Genomic DNA, 14,973 nt, shown 5'->3' on the forward strand with positions numbered 1-14,973 from the left:
CCATTGGATAACATGGCTAAGAACCTCTCAGGGCAGGTGTTAGCTTTTGGAGATATTCGCGCTTAGCGCGAATATCTCCAAAAGTTGGTAATAGGAGATAGCGATGTTAGCGACTGTTTCCAGTCGCTAACATCTTGGCACGCCCACTTTGCATGTCATTAGTGATAAATATCACTGACATGCAAAGTGGGGCCCGAGATGGTCGCTATCTCCTACTAGCTGTCGCTAACTGGTGTTAGCGACAGCTAGGTAATAGGGAGATAATTTTATCTCCGCTTTCTTGGCTTTTAAAGCCAAAAAAGCGGAGATAAACCCCCTTGATAATATGCCCCCAGGTGTTTTTCTCGGACGTTCTTCAAAAACTGATCAAGTTGATGCACATTTTAATAATATGTTGCTGGTTTCCCAGTTCATGACAGAATGGTGGCTTGCCATACCATGCCATAACAGCGGTGCACCAGCAAAAAGGCTGAACAGGAAGGAGCCGGGTACTGAACTTGCCCTACATTTGGGTAAGTGGCATCTTTAGTGCCAATCTGTGTCTACGGATTCTGCTTTTGTGTGAGTCTTACATTTCAGACTTAAAAACAAATCATACGCGCCAAAATGCCAAGATAAGAACAAGACTGGATGAACTACTCACATTGGGTCAGAGTCCAGTTCCTAATCCCGCGACCCAGGAAAATAAAAGAGGCTCTCTGATGTATTCACCCCTAGCAGTGAGGGCACCACATTTATTTCCGCCCAGAGCACTATATGAGCAAAGGCCGTTCCATGGCTCACTGCACACGTTGCAGTGACAGGACCTACTTTAATCATTTCATTCTTTGACTCGACTCTACCTACTTCCGCTACACTATGCTAAAAATAGACACCGAGCTGTTTGCATGGTAGACGGGCACGGAAGTCAGTCTCATTTCCGGAAGTATATGTGGTGTTCGTTGCCTTGCACACCCCGGAGGCTCCCACGCAGGTGATGCTCATAATCTCCGAATCTGTGGTAAAAACACTATGACGCAGCAGAGGCGGAGGCGCAGTAAACCAGCAGGCCCGGGCACGTGCCGCTATCATAATAGCCCAATTTTGGGAAGGAAACTCTTTAGATGGACCGACATGCTTCTCTTTACATAGCACATGCTTCTCTTTACATAGCACATCGCACTTTGTCATGTCCGGGTTATTGTATGCCGTCTAAGTGCATGATTTAACTCCTTCTCAGACTTAAATTGCAGAAATTTCTGCATGGGAAATCGATGATTGCTTTAAAACTGGACACCATATCAAACAATAAAACGGCCGTAGCTTTAAGATAACTCTATCGACTGATAAAGATTGTGTGTAGTAGCTTCATTTCAGGCACCCCCTGACACACAAAGCTCCCCTGCCTGGTTATGGCTTGTTTTGTTGTGTCTTTGAGTTAGGTGAGCTAGGTTGGATGTGCATTTGATGTCCGCTACTCCCAGAACTTATACATTTAAGGACCTGATTTGGGGTTAGGCCGAGAACATACTCCCTTGTAAACGCAATGGAGCACCCTGCCAAACTCTTGGTTTAACCTCACCTCATTTAGAGGAGGGCGGATAGTATGTTTCCGTCGACAAAGCCTCAGTTGGTTCTCTTCAACAGAAATTTTTCTCTGACAGTCTTGCGGAGTAGGGACCTTGGAGAAAGGACATTCAAGGAGAAAGCACATACAAGACCCGCCCAATTTAGGGTGGGTAGTGAAATGGCTTCTTTTAGGTCTCATCCGAGATAGTGCATGCCAAGGCGCTTGTGAGACATTTTGTTGGCTTACAGGGGGCTTTGAGCCAGCCCATTTCTTTCCACCGGTTGTATTCACTGTTGTTCCCATTTCCTTTCCTCTCTTTGTCCTTTTGTCTGACTTCAGATTGGATTTGATTTAGATTTTAATAAAACGCAACAATTACCCGTAGGCATCAAGGCGCTGTAGTCACAGAAGTCCGCTGCAGACCAGTGGCAAATCAAACATGTACATGCTAAGAAGGGGCTGCCTAAATAGTATATAACCAATTCTTAAGTGCCTTTCTCAAAGGCAGGTGTCCATTGATCGCACTCAAAGATTGAGGGAGCGAGTTCCAGAGTCTGGCTGCCGCAACGTAGAAGGCTCTACCCTCCCCATCTCTTTTTCCGGACTCTAGGCACGACAACCAAATTGCAATGGACTGAACGGAGATTTCTCCCTGGAATGTACCGGTGGAGCATCTCCCTAATCCCAGCAGGGCTCAATTGATGGAGAGGCTTGTGTGCAATACAGATAGTCTTAATCATGATACACTTCCTGATGGGGAGCTATTGCGGCTCACGGGCCCACCAGCAGCTGATTTAGTGCTTAGGAATGTCAAGGACCGCAAGGGTGTTCTGTGCTGCCTGCAATTTTGCCTGGGTGCCTATATTAGAGTCCAAACAGAGAGTGTTACACTAATCAATTCTGGACATGACCAATGCCAGGGTAACCTGCTTCTGCGCAGAGAGGAGAATAAAGGGGAATATTTTATTTAACTTCCTTATGAGCCAGAAACAGGCCGCAACTGTACAATTGGCATGTCCATCAAGCAAGAGTTCGCTATCTAGAATCCCCCAAGATTTTTGGCCTTCTTAGCTGGAGTAGGGAGGGTGCCTAAGGCCACCAATTGTCATTCCAAATCGAGGCTTTCATCCCAAAGAGCAACACCTTGGTTGTCTGACCATTGAGTTTAACGAAATTACTTTCCATCCAGTCTGCAACCACAGACAGACAGTGTGAAAAATTCTCTGCAGTTCTATTTACACATGTGGACTAGAAACCGCATTTCTGTTTTCTTAAAAATGATTTGTGATGGTTCATCTTTAAATTTAAACTTGTTATTGTAAGCATAGGATCACTCCACTTTTTTCCCCTTCTTTTATGACATATGTTTGCGATAAACAAAAAAACGCAAACATCTCCATGCTTGATAAGGCCAGACCTATTGACTTTCACAAATGCTTGTTCAGAGTTCCTGCACCCTGACTGTATTCACCTGAACTTTCGATGCTATGCAAAGGCCATGTTCATATTCTCCAGGTGCACTCTGTTCCTGTGTATCTGTTTCAATCAGGCCTGTAGCTGTTTAGCCCTTTGTTGCCTTATTTCCTGAATGACTTGTGACTTTTTCTGAGAAATGTGCTTGAGGGGAATTTCCGCGTGCTCTGGAATGTCAGTCTCGTGCCTTGCATTTGACCCATATTTGGTAAATTTGTTTCTGGCTGAGGTTTTACCTGTTTACGTTACCCACGATTTTGTCAACCTGCATTCTTCTGCGATGTCGCTGAGCTGCTTTATCTGTTTTCTCGTTCTCCGATATCAGGTGTGGCTCCACTCCAGAATAGTGCTCTAACTATGCTAAGACCCAGCTGCCCCTCAGTTCCTCAGCGTGCATTTCCTTCTCTTCTTTTTTAGGTCTCGCCTAGCGATGCAGCGCCATGTGTTGCTCGTGTAGGCGAGAACTATTGTTGCCGACTTGCTTAGCGATGCGGGACAGGATAGGTGCACACGCGTAAAAGTCATGAGTTGTGCACGCATACGGCACGTGGCATTATTACAACTCCTGCTGGCACCATACGTGTGCACAGTTCCTGTCTGTGCGTGCCGCACTTACGTGAACACGTGTGGTTAGCGTGTGAGTAAATCAACAATCCCCAGCTCTCCTTACACCTCCTCCAGTGTCAGCCAGTCAGGCGCCATCTGCCAACAGCTACTCTCTCTCCGCATTCCTTACCGTCGTTCCACCATGCTTCATCGTGATGCACGGCAGTGTGTCCCCAGAGCTCCGTGTACCTCTCAGCCCAGGCGGCTGCCGTCACGCTGCCGTGCTGCCGTAGGAGCGTGCCAGGCTCAAGAAGAGTTCAGCCTCCGATTCAGACTCTGAGCCTCTGCGCGGATAGACGGCGTGTCTTCTCCGGCGATCCTCAGCGTGTGTCGGGACAGGCAATGTGCACGCTCATGGCGTGTCGTGCGCTCCAACCTCGCTTTCAGTTTTGCACACTGAGACAATGCTGCCGCTGCACTCCTGACGGCTCCGTGGGCTAAATATTTTACAGTACCAGGAGGGAAGGGCTGCGAAAGGAGGCATCAGCGGATCCATAGTAGATGTCCATTAGCCAAGCAGTGTTAAGGTTTGATCCCTGTGTTTCTTTTGTTAACTTTACTGTAAGCGCCCTTTCTGTTGCTGCCCTGTTCCCGCCCCCCCATGTACGCTTTCCTTTTCTATTCAGCGCAAGCAGTATTAGGGTTTGATCCTTGTTTTTTGTTTGTTTTGTTTTGCTTTATAACTTTAATATAAGCGCCGCACCGCTTCAGGGACAACGCGCTTGTTTAATATACTTTTGCGAGTCTCTTCTGTTGTGTTTTGAGCCACCCCCTCCCACTCCCGCTCTCTGCTTTGTTTTAAACCCCAACCACCCTCCCGTTCTCCGTTATGCTTTTAAACATCCCCTCCTGCTCTCCATACTGATTTTAAACCCCCCAAGCTCCCTCCGCTTTCTGTAATGTATGCAAACACCCCCTCCCCCCCCACTAATGCTCTCCTTTGTACTTTCAAAGAAGATGAAATGCACATTAGAGCTGTGTTTTACCTAGTGGGCGCCTTCCGAATTAATACTGGACAATATTATGAAGTGTCTGTGAAAGTTGCATTTTTAACAATGAGTGCCTCTGATATTTGTACCTGGGGCTCTGATGACACTCAAACATTCACCCGGAGCTAGAGCAGCTGAATTCTCTATAAATTCTTACATTTTGAAACTGCACTTCGGAACTTGCTGGGCTTGTGAGAATAGCAATGCTCTATTTTTTGTTTTTCCAGGATTATTTTATTTCTAATTTCAACCCAGGGTGGCTGTATGTAATATTTCTAATTTGCTGCCTTTCGTTCACTTTAGTTGATGGATTTTCATCAGCGCCGGACTGAGAATGCAACCCAGCCCTGGCAATTAAGTCAGACCAGCCCTGAGGGAGGGGGTGATGGTGGGAAACACTGCTGCTGCTTTTTGTTACAGTGGACCAATATTGCAGCAATGCTGCAAAACCGGGTCCCAGTACCAAAAAGCATTTGCAATGCAATAGGTCTTGCATTTATGCGAGTTTGAGCTATTGACATTCCAAATAACAATGCCTTTTATATTTGTTTTAAAAACATAAAGAAAAGGCATTGTCATTTACAATGCCGTTAGCTTAATCTCGGGTAACTGTGAGACCTATTGCATTGCAAATGCTTGTCTATATCTGCTGTGACCTTTGGTTCCTGTGATGGCACCTCTGTCTGTGTTATTGCTCCACACTATATGCCGCTCCTCAGTTACAGAACTTGTTATCTCTGTCTTTGTCCTTGTTCCATGAATCTCCTGTGGCCTCTGCTCCTCAGTCAGGAGCTCTGGTCAGGCTCTTTGTTCTGTAGTGCTTAGTTTTAGAAGTGTAAACTCTTCCACTCCTGTTTATTTAGCCTGTTATGTTTAGTTTGTAGAAATCCTTACCCTTCCTTCAATCAAAGACAATGCAACAATTTTTGCTATCTTAGGCAATATGTCATTTTGTCTCAGATTCATAAGCAGCTCTGTTGTAGTTGTGGAAACAACCAAATAAAATAAAATGCCCATATTTCTGGCTGCTTTTCCCAAATTTGCCCTAATTACATTCTTTACCCATGCCTAAGCCTTAACCACTGCCTTTTTATTTCGATATGTGCGACCCTTCCTATTGTGTACTGATTTTCCTGTCCTGTTCCACCTATTCGTACACATCCTTATGTTGACTTGGGAGGTCCTTTGCAATAAAATCCAGAACCCTTTTGCAAGGTAACTTTTCTTAGCTCAATGCCTTGACAATATATAATAAATCACTTACTTTGTGATCTATGTGTCTTAGATAGCTCTTGCCAACAGAGTCTGTATGTATTCCCACCAACTGGTCTCTCTGTTATTCAATTGCTATGTAAGGCGCTGGCTTGTGACACAAAGCCACTTTGTAGCACTGATAGAGCCAGTTCCTGGGATCTTCCTGGTAGAGGTGTCTCATAATCATGGGCATTCGGTGATGCCCCACCATCTGCAATCAACTACACACAGTAGCCAATGTATGCATCACTTTCTTTATTTGTAGTTTTAGATCACGCTCCCTACATAATTTGGGCCATAGCTCTCTCGGACTTTAGCCTCTTTGGTGCTCGCGATGAGACTGGTCTCGTCATAACGGCGCCGCTCCGCCCACGTGCGATTAATGCCCCGCCTGTGCGGGCGATTTAATCAGTGGGCGGGTCGTGACGAGACCAGCTCGTCATGAGCACAGCTCCACCGTGACTCATGACAAGCTGGTCTCATCACGAGCACCGCAGTGCCACGCTACCCCCCTCCCCCCGCACCGTGGGGGAATTACCCCCGCCGGGAAGGGGTTAAAGACTGCGTAGAGCAATTAGAATTGTATTCTCAGTGACAGCTCCCCTTTGTCAATGAACACACATGGGGCATGTAGTGTTTTGTGATGGTCCTTATGGTGGTGTTGAATATTGGCAGCTTGCATTGAGAGTTGTATGGTATCGCAATATGTCTGAGTACAGAATAGCGAATAGACCGTACCTCCTTATTTACCAGTTTGCAGTCCTACAACCTATATTGAATCTCTAAGGTGTATCTTGTCCCATGTTTTCACACAAATGTTCCTCATTCTTACTGCAAATATCTTTGAAAACCTGAACTATTCAGGAAAAATCCCCAGGTGGTGGTTGCTACAAATGTATTTAGATGCTCTTTGGAATGTTTTGAGTGCTTTCGACATTGTTATACTACATATTTTGCATAATTATATCACTTTAAACCCCAACACCAAGATTAACTGACCAAGAAGATTTTTACAAAATGATTTTCATCAGTTGTTTTTAAAACCTTGCAAAAACAGCTTCCTATATGAATCTGAATCATACAAAGCTCATTAAACTCTATAATATATATTTATAAGCAAGAACAAAAATATCACATCAGTTCTAGATACATGTAAAAATTTCATACAACCAACAGTTCACATACCCCTTTTTATAGAGTACACCTTCATTAATGTCTCTAATACATACGTGTGCACTCACAATGGCGTAGCTTGGAGGGAGGGTCCGCCCCGGGCAGCACTGTTTTTGTGGGTGGCAGAGGTGAGCAAGCATTGTCTGTCGACTACTACCACCCCCCCTCCTCCTATGAACAAATCGCCCATGGGCCGCCAGACCCCCCCTTTCCAGAACAAGTCATCTGTGGGCCGCACTCCCCGCTCTTACCTGCACCTCGTGGCAAAATTAGGGTCCGCCCTGGGTGGCGGTAGGTCTAGCTACACCACTCTGCACTCATAACCAAGAGCCAGAAGCCAACAGCTATAGCAATAGCTATGAAGACTAAAAGTGGCTTGTCCGTAGCACATTGTTGGCTATAACACTTCAAATCTGTATCAATGGAACTTATGATTACTGCATGGGAGTCCTGAGTATTGGAATTTTTTCCAAAGTACAAATTATGAAGAGTGACTGTCAGTATGTAGGATTAAGTACTCATGAGTCAAAGTGATGGCACAACAAACGATGCCCTCCTGAGTCCTGACTACTGCATGCTCTTGAAGCGATTTGAATAATCGAGAGCTGTCTGTGTGAAACACGTGGAGAACCCGGGCTCCTGTTGATTACATATGTAGTTCAATGAGTCAGACGTGTCAATCACTCCATAATCCATCCCAGCTGCAACCTTCGCTGACTTCTTCCTGGAAAACTGATTAACACAGGAGAGTTTCGCCCCAGGAACCTTTATCTCAAGGTTCACCAAAATGATTGGTGGAACAAATGTACAGGTACTGTGTGCTCCAGCTAATGTGCTCAAATGGTTCTCTCTGTCCATTAGGATAGGCAGAGTTTGGTGTGTAATAAACATATTACCCTGTAAGAGCGGGTACACCCAGGAAAGCATTAATCAGAGGTGATTTTAGCACTACCATTACAGCGTAACTGAGAGCGCCTAGATGTATTCCTGGAATTGCTGAAATAGTCACTCTTGTGAACATAGACTTTTCCGAATCAGAAAATTGATTTTATAGATGTGACCAAAGCAACGTAGTCAAAATACAGATATAACAAATGTATGTGAACTGTATGGACCTCGTAAAATTCATTCAACATTCAGAAATCATAATTGTGTAGTTCATTTTCGTTGATACAACAAAATATTATCACCGTTGACTTATCTGTTGTTACGGACATGCATATCGACAGCATGTAGGGCTGTACTAATTCCTGAAACATTGAAAGGCTAAAATAATTGATAGATAAAATAGTGAAGACTAACCTGACACTCCTGCTACAGGAATAACAACAGTGACGACGGGAGAAGAGCAAACCGCGTCACTGCTGGTGGATCCATTCACCAGAACCTCGAGGCCTTTACTGTGACAGCTTTGGGGTAGAAAACAATGGCATTATATTATTTGAGTGCATATTACCAACTATGTTTATATGGGTTATTTGTGCTTATTTTAGATATCTATAGAGTAACCGGAAGAAAAAGCATGTAACATCAATTAACAGAGGACAAAGATGTAGAACAATGATGTAACTGACTAGAGATACAGTCAGAGATATGATTAAGCACTATTGTCTGCAGCAGAGGGAAATAACAGCTGTTAATTACCCAACCAGAACGACAGAACTGTGTCAAATGTTTAAGGCAATTACAGGAGCAAGGTCAGAAGGCTTAGAAAGAGCCCAAAATAGTAGATATTGCAAACATTTCAAGATATCTGATTGGATGTCCCATTTATAAAGTCCAGCCAAGACGCTATGCTTAATAATTCGTAGCCTCTCAGATATGACCACGTGGACAGTGATTTTACCCTTCAGTCTTAAAGGGGATTTCTGTTGGTGCTGTTATCATCATTCAACCCATTTAATCCACCTTATAAGACAAGCAGTCTGCCTTGCTGGGGTCCATGCATTTTATAGCTCATATTCTCTTTCTGCCTGTTACTTTTTTCAGTTTTCCGTCTTGCTTCTAAGTTTATCTCCCTTCAACTTAGATATAGCAGGGTGAATGACTCTCATCTAATCTAGTAAGGGATTATGGGGCATATGTATCAAACGATTTTGGAGTCGCAAATGCGGCAATTTGCAAAAAAACAGCGTTTACTAATACAAAATCATTAAACGGGATGTATGAGACATTTTCGCATCGCATTATTAAGGAATCGCTAATTTTGTATTCTCAATTTTGCGTAAGCATTTAAGGAATCGCAAATTGCGATTCCTTAAATGCGATGTAACAAGCACCCAAGTTGTGCGATTTCTCCTTAAGAAATCGTAAATTACCCCCAACTTCAAGTTGGTGGTAATTTGCGATAAGTGCCATGTGGCGCACATACATGCCCTTAGGGCATGTATGTGCGCCCTATGCGCACACATGCTCATTTCAGGGGTGCATCAGGGTGTCCTTATGACACCCTTGCACCCTTGAAATTATTCTCAATTTGCGATTCTCTAATTGCGAATTGCAAATTGAGAATGACTTCCCATTCATTCCTATGGGCCTCTTGGCCCATAGCAATGAATAGGAAGGTATTCCTTAATTGCGATTTCGCAATTTGCTAATCGCAATTAAGGAATGCCAAGAAATCACAAAATATTTGAGAATTTTTAAATACATCCCGTTTTGCTATTCTAAAATAGCAATTCTCAAATAATCACTATTTGAGAATCGCAATAACAGATTTTGATACATATGCCCCTTACTACCATTAAAAATCATCACATCCTACACTACTGCCCTTTAGGCAATTCCTTAGATTTAGGTATTTTCATATCCAACTTAATTATGATGTTATATGTGAGCCCCACCTTTGACCGATATTGAATGTCACTCTTGTACCTACGTTGTGAGTGCCTGTAATTAATAATCCATGCACTAAATATGCATCTATAACTCTTTATTTTGTCACTTCAATTTACCTGACCAAGTGAAGCCCATTGACAAATTCGGGGATTAAATATGCATTGTAAAATGTTTAGTTTTTTTTAGCCTTATCAAAAATCCAAACTGTTTCTAACTCCTTGCTGGGACTGTTCTATGGTGTCTGTGACCCAGCAAGGAGTCAGACACTGTTTAAATTGTTTTTAGGCGAACAAAATTCCAGAGAAGCCTCTGTCTCGTTGCTGGGGCACTGAGACACAAATCTGTGCCCCAGCAAGGAGACACGGGCTGTTGTCTAAGGAAAAATCCAGTAAGCAACTAGCTCATTTTTGTGGCACAGAGAAAGCGGACAAGATTTCCTGTTTATGCTTCATACCTATTTGCAATTTGTGAAATAAGTAAATGTGACACCCATGGGAAATCCCACAAACCTGTAGATCCGTCAAAAGTAGACTAAATGTATAATTTGGCACGGGGTGACTTTTAAGGTTGCACAATGATTTCCCAAAGAAACTAATTATTGAGACAAACAATTAGTGCTGAAGATGGAATTAAAATTGGTAAGAAGGCTTTCAGAGGTAAACTTTAGCATGGAATACTAATCCACAAAAAATATACAATTACGTCTATTAGACTCTTCCAGTTTAAGGCATATACAGTATTTATAACGTGTTCAAAAGACCATGATACCCAGCGCCAACAAGCATTGTGCACTTTACTTTGTACGGACTCTGCATACTTCATAGTCAAAACTTAAATTAATATATGTTGGGGGGTGTATAAATACTATGGGGCATATTATCAAGAACAGCGTTAAAATTATTGCCGCTTTAGCGGCAGGAAGCTGCAGTTAAAGCGGCGATAATGGGCTTGATAATATGCCCATGTGAATTTCCCATAGAAGCCAGGTTCACACCAGAAATTCACAAGGGCCTATTATCAAGCTCATTATCGCCGCTTTAGCGGCAGTTTTCTGCCGCTAAAGCGGCGATAATTTTAACACCGTTCTTGATAATATGCCAATATGTATTTTGAAATGTTTCCAAGATTCTGAGTTTAGGGATGCAACATCATTTGAACCACTCTGAATTCTGGATTACCATTAAAACCTGGAAATTCTGAGAACATTTTCGGAAACGTGGATTTGTGGACGCAGATTTACAATAGGAAGCAAAAAATATAGGGAGCTTCAATAGATAATAGCAAATGTCATGCCATCCTGCATCCTGCATTGGCACATTTTTCCAACTTAAAATTGTATTTCATAACCTTGAGTGGTCCTATCATCCAAGACAGGAAAGGCTCAATAGCACAAACATGTGTAGTACCAGTGGCGTCACTAGGGTTGGTGTCACCCGGTGCGGGTAACTCATGGTGTCACCCCCTCACGACTTACCGCATGGACCTCCTCCGTTCCGAGTCTGCCAGTGGACACAGATGGCAAATAACGGGACCATACAGAATCCTTAGTAACGTTTGTATATTTAGTTCCTATATTTACAAAGGCCATAGAAGAAACATTTAATTCAACAAGGTCGGAGAACTCACAGAACTACAGAACTCATTAGTGAAACGAAGCCCGTGGTGTGTTAGGTACAATCAGATATGAGGGAGGCCCTCTGTGTGTTATCTGCATACATACCACACCCAATGTGTGGAGAAGCAGAATATCCTCCGGCCGGACATAAAAATACTCAACAGGTTCAGGGACAGTTCTAGACTCAAAATAATTAAGGAATATATATATGCAGGTGTCTGCAGAGAATTAGGGGCATATTATCAAGCCTGCCTGGGCAATAAAAATATGCAAGTTTGTAGTTTTGGCGGCGGGGATGGGCTGGGCTGACTCGAAAAGGGCATGTCTGTGTGGGGCAGCATAGGATGAAAGCCAGCTTGAGCCCGGCTAGTGGCAGGTGCACCCGCCCGAAGAGGGCCCTGCCCTCAGGGCCGTGTTTTCATTTGTGTGCCACTGCACTGCCACATTTTTAACTTACTACTACTTACTTCATGGACATGCATATGATATATACAGTATATTATAAATTAAAAATAATTATACTATTCTCTCTCTACTAGTGACAGCAGTCTCTCACCATTCCAAATTTGAAGGGGAGAGACACAAGCACAGCAATAGTGCCGGTCTGGAGTCGGACCAGTGGTCTCTGATGTCGTCGTCGTGACTCGTGGCATCGGTATTAATTGTTCTTTATTCTCACGACACACAGTCGCACCACCGCACCGCGCACGCACTCTCCCTGGCGGGCGCGTGACCGCCGTGACGCATCAGAGGCTAAGAACAGCAGGTGCAGTTGCACACTGCACACAGTACGCAGGGGCTGTCCGAGGGCCGTCACGTGATTGGTAGTAGGGCTAAGATTGACGGCCCTGGGACCCAAACTGCTGGGCAAGAGTGACTGTGAAACTGAAAGTCTGAACTCTGAACAACAACGCCGCTGGCCCTATTCACTGCCACGGTACATTAATTTCCTATCGCAGCATTGTTGTCCTTTCAGTCACAGCGACCATTACAGGCACAGAGGAGGCCGCGAGACAAAAACCTGAACAGTTTTTCCCTATCTAAAACTAAGTGGCACACACGCCCGGGTAAGAATTCAGTAAAATCTCATGCTCACTCCGCCAATCCATCTCCCACAAACATACATATAGCAGCCTTCACCACAGTAGGCTCAACACCCATAAGGACGACATCATCTAAGACTATGACTGGCCTGACACTATTTAAAATTATCACGGCAGGGGACATAGGATCACCGAAGACAGGGCCCGTTAAAGTGCCACCTCATGCTACAGCACATCTCGCCTAAGTTCCTTGAGAGTGCCAGGCAGTCAGGGTCCCAGTTGAAGATGTAGAGCATCCTGATGGACATGGCCAGGACAGGTGAATTGCTCATTGCACCGTCCAACACTGCACAAGCACACATTATTCCACGAACAAAAGCTCTTTTAAGGTGATCCTGTTCCCAAGAACTAGTGCCTTAAAGCACCCGGCACATCTTTTGCAACACCTCCACCTGTTGCCATTTGAAAGAACAGTGCAAGAAAGGCGATGCAAGACTTAGACCCCCCAGTCACTAAACACATTCCATAAGTAGTACATCCATCATAGAGCATGATGTTCCTGTCTGGTGCTGGTCTGTTTCGGAATCTTGTCTATTCGGACCTTGTTGTGCACAGCGAGAATGTATCCACACCAAATGCAGGGGAAAAGATAAATTACAAATAAAACTGAAGCAGAGTCTTCAAGTTAACACTGTCGTACTAAAGTTCTGACTCTGGCGCTTATCAAGTTTCGATTTGGCTGTGTTCTTTTTTTATAAGATTTGCACGTGATTGTTACAACTTTCCCTGCTGGTCTTTCGAATGATGTGGCAGGCTGTCCTCTGGTATCTTGTAAGTTGTTCAGCTAATGTTTACAGCGAGAATTTGCTTACAAAATGGATTTCCGGGAGTATGTAGCAGTAGTGAAGTAATTGTGTGTGTTTGTGTGTGTGTGTGTGTATAATATAAGGACAGTGCCTCGAGTTCTAATTCTTCATACATAAATTGTTTTTGACATTTAAATAATTTTTACTTTTCAGGGAGTTGTGGCCTACACTTTATTAATTTGGCAAGCAATGGGTTTTCAGCACATCTGGCAAATCAACATTTAACATGCCCTATTTTAGTACTGCCCAGGGGCGTTTTTTCCTATCTTTATTTTTCCCATCCCCCATGTGTTTTACTCTGTACCTTGTATATATGTCTTATTTTCAATAAAAAAATTACTGAACTAGAAATGTATTGTTACTGTTTTCTGAAGTGTGGACGGATTGTGTTTAGGACAGCGATTCCTAACTTGCATAAATTACCTTCGGACCGAGTAGAAAAAAAAGTGAATAAGAGAGGAGGTACATCAGGAGGTCAATAAAAGTGGCTGCGAAAGGGAGGCCGGAGGCCGAGTACTTTAATTTGTGTGTTTATATAGCGCTAGAATCACTCCCGGGGGAGTATCTCCACGCTTCGACCGCTGCGAAACCCTTCCTGGCTTCCCTGAGAGATGGTCCCTTAATGGGTATCTCCAGGGTGAGACCAGGCATCCCCGGCGGTCTGGTGGGGCCGTTAGTGAAGATGAGGCAAGCTAATGCCCAGAGTTGCCGAGTGTGATCGCTGATCAGAGTGGGCACCGAGGCGAGAGAATTATCAAGTCCGCTGACCCTGGTCCAGAAACCTGCCGCGCCGGGAATCGAACCCTGGTCCCGGGCCGTCCTCTGCTCTCGGGTCTGCCGCCTCTAACCAGTGAGCCACACTACTTCACAATGTACGTCAATGAAAAAAAGAAAGTGAGGGTCACAAGTGTTGAGTAATGGGTGAAAGAGAAGTTTCGTCGTCAACGTCATTATGTTTTTTGAATGGTATCATGATCTCTAAATGAAGCACAGTTTTGCCTTGCAGCTATATAAAATAACATCCAATGATACAGAGCCTACTTAAACTTCAAATACTGGAGACCACAGGCTCCTGATGTCTAGAGAGAAGGAATTGTATGTGCTGTGTGCTTGTCTCTCTTTAAAGAATGTATGTGTGCACTGGGAACCTTTCCGGGAACTGTTGCTGTCATGCTGTGCCCAAACAGCTGCATATATTTCCGTGTCCGAAGTATAGTTATTCAGTTCAGAGCTAAGTCATGCCATTGCCTGGTATATGCATGCATAACTGGGTTCGGTTTCGGTTTCGTCACACTCACTCAGTCTCAGAACAATTGCAAACCCTTTGTTGTGTGTGACAGTGACTGTGACCCATCAGTGCAGAATGCAGATGTCTGGTGCACGTGCGATCAGCTACGGGCCGGGGTGGTGACGGTGGTGCGCTTCTTCTTGCACTAAAGCAGGTAGTAGTCGTAGTCAGTGAATGTAGTAGATTGGTGTCACCCCCAGATGGGGTGACACCCGGTGCGGTCCGCACCCCAGCACCCCCCTAGTGACGCCACTGTGTAGTACATGAAAGAATCTTAGA

The 14,973-nt window shown here is 44.2% G+C and overlaps 1 protein-coding gene across 2 annotated transcripts in view; it reads right to left on the minus strand.

Moving 5' to 3' along the window:
• Nucleotides 1–14,973, minus strand: part of LOC147711122 (tumor necrosis factor receptor superfamily member 9-like) — a 106,959-nt gene that overhangs the window by 13,653 nt on the left and 78,333 nt on the right. For both annotated transcript variants that reach the window (XM_086921929.1, XM_086921928.1), the window contains exon 6: nucleotides 8,347–8,453. In XM_086921929.1, the coding sequence (XP_086778055.1) occupies nucleotides 8,347–8,453 (107 nt within the window). The remainder of the gene's footprint in view (nucleotides 1–8,346; nucleotides 8,454–14,973) is intronic.

Source organism: Lissotriton vulgaris, chromosome 5 (genome assembly GCF_964263255.1).
Source record: "Lissotriton vulgaris chromosome 5, aLisVul1.2, whole genome shotgun sequence".
Taxonomy (NCBI): Eukaryota; Metazoa; Chordata; class Amphibia; order Caudata; family Salamandridae; genus Lissotriton; species Lissotriton vulgaris.